General features: G+C 41.5%; 1 protein-coding gene across 1 annotated transcript; it reads right to left on the reverse strand.

The window, feature by feature from the left end:
- Window positions 1-106: 106 nt before the first annotated feature.
- On the reverse strand, window positions 107-4,893 carry LOC142938731 (protein FAM180A-like). Its single transcript, XM_076082109.1, has 3 exons — window positions 4,806-4,893; window positions 530-627; window positions 107-436 (listed from the first exon to the last, which is right to left on the reverse strand). The coding sequence occupies exons 1-3, from the start codon at window positions 4,882-4,884 to the stop codon at window positions 107-109; spliced, it is 507 nt and encodes a 168-aa protein (XP_075938224.1). The 5' UTR covers window positions 4,885-4,893.
- Between the last annotated feature and the right edge of the window lie 1,107 nt (window positions 4,894-6,000).

Below are 6,000 nucleotides of genomic sequence, written 5' to 3' on the forward strand. Positions count from 1 at the left end.
TGTTTCCTCAATGTATACAAACTAAGAGCACCCACTAATCTCTATGGATCTTTTTCATATGAGCATATCACACATGGAGCCATTGGGCAGCAACATCAGTGTCAACTCAGTTTTTCTCTGTCAGATCCTGCTTGATGGCTCTGTACAAACTAACAAAAGACTCAGCCCACATCCGTCGTTGGTGTTCGGTGGAGGAATCGACCATCACCTGGGCGGTGTATACCAAGGTCAACAGGGTGCGCTCAAAATCTTCCTGATGCAGGTGACCAATGTGGTGTGAAAGGCCAGAGATGAGCCTAAATACGTCTGATAGCTTCTTGGGAATGATCTCCTCACAGATGACTTCCAGGTTTCTTGTCTTGCGGAGGGAAGCCAGCTCAGCATCCTGCACTGACAACTCTCCACTTGCCTCAAAGTTAATGCCAGTAAGCAGGATCTAGTAGAGGAAAAGAAGAACGACTAGTGTTCATTGAGGTTTATTAGCTGGTTTTACACCTCAGACACTCATTTATGGATGTACGTGTCTCACCTCGAATAACAGATGAACGTCATCGAAGGAGTCGTGGAAGGTGGGGCTCACCACACTTGTCAACCCTCTTTTCATTTTGCTTACAGCTGGGAATAGAGCTAGTATGTCAAGAGAGATAGACAGGGAGAGTAAGGGATGGTAGAAAAGCAACAACAGTTTCCCGAGCAAAACCTTTCCTTTCACGTGTATGTCTCGTAATTTACTGCTGTGGACCCAAAAGGCTTCTTGAACCTGTTAAGCTGGAAATCCATGTGACAAGCAGTTAAAAACAAACTCTGAACTGTCCTGGCACATGTGATACCCACCGGGAGATACTGCAGTTAATCTATGATATGCATTTCAAACGCCGCGATCTCTGACCTTACAGATGACTTCTTTCTGCAGGCGATGAGACATGACCTCAGACTTCAAAGGCAGCAGAGGAATGAAGGGCGGTGTAACACACGGATCGTACAACAGGGTCCAGATGATTTCAGCATGCAGTGTATGTGGGCTTAGTGTCTTCATGCTCATTTTCACAGCATGGGGAGAGCAGGGTGTCAACCACAACAAATCCTATGCGGTCTAAGAGAGCTCACACGAAAACCTTTCCCCTTGTTTATGATTGGAGCATGAGGAAGTATAACCATTACGCATTTGCCCAGACATTCCTCAAATACTATGCAGTCACGTTACGCGAAATACTAATAACTGTGCAGAAACAGAGCTCAAAACCTATATACAGCGGTGCTTTGAGCTAAATGCTTAAATGCACAAAAATGACTATGCTAACATATACAAATGTTCGGCAAGTACAATTGCTGTGTCCCAAATCTATACTTCACACAGATTATAAGCAGGAAGCAAAGCCTGAAGCCACTTTGTTAGCCCATGCACAGGGCGAACACTTTTCATCCACATGACCGGGCGGCATTCTCGCATCCGGTATTCAAATTCTTATAATGCATCCATGGTATTTGCTCATGTCTTGGACAAATTGAAATTTTGCCCAAAGAAAATCGAGGGGATCAGCAAAGTTTTTAGAAATCATGGTGAGGGGCAACATGAAAGAGGAGCCACTGACAGAATGACATTGCTATTCATCAAGGTAAAGAACTGAAAGAAAGAAATCCAGACTAGAGAGAGAGATTTAGACCACTGTTTCCAATTACTGTCCAGTATCTCCAACCGTCTGGCTGGTTTTATTAATGCATGCTTTATCTGGAGCTCAGGCAGTTTACATGTCAGATGGTATATGATGATAATCACCCCACCCCCCTCCTCTCCTGAACATGGTGAGTCTTTTTTATTTGGACGCTCACTACGCAAGTTGCGTAGAGTTCCGCAAATTACGCAGGAATCAATGTTTACAACTTTGATGAGAGGATGAAGCAGAACAATCCTCACGAAAAGAGAAGAAAAACACACCATGAGTGAATTGCGGGAACAACAATCAGGCAAAATTGTGTTGCACGGTGTTTGTAAACTGCAGCTCAGAAAAGATAACCACGGCGCGCGTGAACATGCGTGAACATGCGTTCAAATGTGTGTGCGTGAAATGAAACTCGCTCTTTCCAGCTGCAACCTCTGTGGGGACCAGCTTATTTTTACTTTGTTTAGCCAAAGCTAATTGTATAATATTGAGAGGACTGGACTAATGACCTGGAAGGAGAGTCAAAGCTTCGTGTTATATTTTATTACTATCCACACTTTATATTTTCTTCAATTTCATATTAAAGGTTAATATTCTCTTATCTCAAGATTCTATTGAAAATATTCTATTTAATAAATGTTTGTTTACCCCACATTGTTCTGTATCTGTCTACTTATTCTTAGACCAGCTAATGTAGCAAACTGTTTGAAAGGAGGGAGGATTGTAGGAGCAGCACTGGGTGTCAGGTGTGACTGTGTGGCGATGGCAAATGGTCTCTCTCAGTTTACATGTGTTTAGTAGGAGAGAGAGAGAGCACACGCATGCATTGACGTGTTCAAAGCAGATTTGCAGAGGGCCCATTCACTGTCAATTTTCAGGGGCCCAGCCATTTGAACAGATGGCGGTAACTCTGTATGAGGAACTCATACAGACATAAATGCAGACAGACAGGAAGTTAACCTGTCGTGCAGAAATTCAGGCCAGTGGGCTGTGACTGTGCTGGACTGCGTTGTTTCGTGCCATCATTTGAACCTGCGGCAGTGAAATCAAAACCATACAGCTTTGTCTGGAGTCTAGTCTGGAGTAAAGATGTTGTGTCCAGCTCATACAGTGTCATTGTGGGATAAAGAAGAGATCTTTGGGAACACACTTGAAGGGACAGTTAACCCCCAAATTCAAAAATACAAATTGTTCCTCTTTCCTGTAGTGCTATACATCAGTCTAGATTGTTTTGGTGTGAGTGGCCTAGTTTTAGAGATATCGGTCGTAGAGATGTCGGCCTCTCCAATGTAATGGTATTATATGGCACTCAGCTTGTGGTGCTCAAGGTGCCAAAAAGGAGCCATTTGAAAAACTCAACAGCAATGTCTCTTTCCAGAAATCATGATGAAGATACTCAAGATAATCCACGGATCATGTTGTGAGCAGTTTCATGTAGGAACTAGTTCCTAGGAAAAAAAAAAACCAGGGCAACTCACACTCAAACTTTGATTGATAAATAGCATGACAGGTAAGAGGAAATCATTTTGATTTTGGGGTGAACTATCCCTTTAAGAAATCGATTAGCCTCCTCCCATCCATTTACAATTCAGGATCACAAGTACAACAAGTTGATGATATTTTAATAGACTTCTGCAGGATCTTTTTTTGTAGTTGTAATTTTACCATTTGTTGCTTTTTCACACTTCTGCAGGATCAATTGATGCACTGAAGTCAGTCATAATGTTTAGATAATGATGTCCAGTAACCCTGCACCCTTCATCAGGATTGTCTTTTCCTTTTGGTGAGTCTGATACATTAGTATGATCATATATATTATATTTCCTTCAAGCATTCTGATTGCATACTCATTTCATAAATATCTGACCAAAAACATCTTTCATCATATTTGCTTACCCTTCCATTGAAATGCATTACAGTGTGTTTATAATTGGAGGAGCCAGGCTGTAATCACCCAGTATTGACTGATCCTGAGGGCCCATATTCTGTTGATGTAAGTGGTAAAAAGAATAATGACGATCACGAGCTCGCCGGGCTTAGATCACATGGCGCATGAGCAACGTCACATGCTTGGCAGCTCCAGCTTGCAGTGAGAGGTCATTTTTTTGGAAAACTTAAGACAGACCCAAAAATCACACATCAGTAAAATGAACACAGACGTCACATGTTTACCAGCTGAAGTTAAAGGCCAAATGTGAACTATTGGTGATTCCAGTTCTTTTTTATGATGAAGTGCTTCTTATTGCTGCTTGGATTCACATAGCCAGAAACATAAAATGCAACCGCCAGAATTGTTTCACCATCGCCGTCAGTGCATCATAACTTCTGTTCATGTTTTTTCATTGAGAGATAAAACCAAGAGAACTTATCAAATCACAAAAGATCCAACCTTTCTGAGATGAAAGGAATTCCCTGTCCAGAGCTGGTCTGAATATCTCACAGTATGCTTTTCATTCACTTGAGGATATGAGTTTCCTCTCTCAGATCACTTTTGGTCCCTCCCATTGTTTTCCTATTAGAAACAGGTGCAGATGAGGTCTGAACCTGGTAGCTTTATGAGAGTAAAAGTGAAATTTGCTGTAACTAGAAAGACACATCTGTATGAGATGGCCATTATTTAGTTCAATTCAATTTAAATGTGTTACTCTTAGTATTGTTGCTGAGAAAGAGGATTTGTTCCTCAAAACAAAGCGAGTGTTATGGAGGATTGCTTTAACTCTGCTGAATAACAGTGACATGTCTGAGATGAACAGGTTCTCGTGTCCACATACATATAATGAGGTCATTCCTGTTACAAAACCATGCTTGCACCATATTAGTATTGATATATTTCTTTTCAGTAAAAACTTCAGTTAGAAGTTGGAGTTTGGCAAGAAAATAAGAAGATGAGGAATGCTATTACAACTAAACCAATACACACTACAGCCAAGACTAATTCAATCTCTGCTCTGTACAATAGTAAGGGTTTTAAAAATTAAAAGATCCAGCATCAAATTCCTACAATTGAATAGCGTTGCCACTAAATACTATTCATGCTCTGCTAAGGAACATGTAGATACAAGAACAATGTTGCAATGAAACCTGTTACAGGCTGAACAGTTTGCGCTTCTGCACTAAAATACTGAGCTTCAATTGAGGTCTTACCTTGAGTCTGATATTGGGTTACACCTGCTCTGATGCAGAAGTAGAAAAGACCAACGATGGCCATCCTCCAGGGCAGCATGGTGGCCTGATCACTCGCTCGATGCTAGTTGCATGTAACTGGGACTGGACAGGAGTCTCAACCTCTTCATCCACTGTGTTTCTGCCTGTTAGCACCCACTCCTCTTGCTTTTCTTCCCTTCTCTTATAGTACACCTTCCTCATCCCTGCTGTTCTCTCTCTCTCTCTCTCTCTCTCTCTCTCTCTCTCTCTCTCTCTCTGCCCCTCAAAAGCAGACTCTCTTCTAATGCTTACAGCTGGTTTTCATCAGGTTTACACACACTCTCATTTTTACATCATTCTCCTGTAACCATTTACAGGTATGTGTTAACGACACTTCATTGTCCTATCATCAGCATTTTCATCTTTGGAGGCAGCATTTCTCTTTGTGGTTTATATTTCTTCAACTCATTGTCTCTGAAATGTTTTTCTCTTTATCATCTGAGTACTTCATACAGGACTTACTTTATGTGCCCCTGTCTTTCAGCCAAAGCTTAAAATCTACTGCTTTCTTTTAATGCAACTCGTCAGTTCATCCCGTCATACGTCATGCAAACTGTGTAATACACTCGTCATTATTCTCTGCCTCAGTTGAGCAGTTGTTTACAGGCTGTTCAGCCTCGGAAGAAGCTGATATTTTGTGTCTGTCGAACGCAAAATCAATGTGGGAGAACAAAGAGTTGCTTTATCTTGGCTTCTATTCATGGACTGAAGAACTGATTGGGTGAGAGAGCATATTTATTGTCCCCTTGGAGCTGTGTTTGTGTACCTATAAGGTCAAAGTTAGTTCTGTTTTTACCAACAGATTGGTCCCTCAGGGGGTTGGAGAGTATATATGTGACGGTGCCAGGACGACCTACGGCAACCAGCTCAGTTTATGTTCTTCAGGAGGACAAATGTGGAAAACTTACACTCCTAAGTGATGATTTCTAATTATACAATGCACACACCCTGAGTACTGGACAGAAAACATATGCATAACCCACAAAGAAAGACTTTGTTCACTGCTTGGCACAGCTCGCCTTCTCCACAAGCCTGAGGAACAGCTACCAGAAGTGCAACTAACTTTTATTAGTTTTAACACTATTTTAACATCAATTTCTTTCATTGGGGAACGCAGGCTGATGCCAACATGTGA

The sequence above is a fragment of the Anarhichas minor genome, unplaced genomic scaffold (genome assembly GCF_050575085.1).
Source record: "Anarhichas minor isolate MPS153535 unplaced genomic scaffold, ASM5057508v1 ptg000090l, whole genome shotgun sequence".
Taxonomy (NCBI): Eukaryota; Metazoa; Chordata; class Actinopteri; order Perciformes; family Anarhichadidae; genus Anarhichas; species Anarhichas minor.

Bases quoted from the DNA above. Each gene is read 5' to 3' on its own strand.
- LOC142938731 (XM_076082109.1), bottom strand. From the start codon at position 4,884: ATGCTGCCCTGGAGGATGGCCATCGTTGGTCTTTTCTACTTCTGCATC. The intron at 628-4,805 runs GTAAGACCTCAA...TTGACATACTAG, and splicing joins AACCCAATATCAGACTCAAG to CTCTATTCCCAGCTGTAAGC. The intron at 437-529 runs GTGAGACACGTA...TTCCTCTACTAG, and splicing joins ACGTTCATCTGTTATTCGAG to ATCCTGCTTACTGGCATTAA.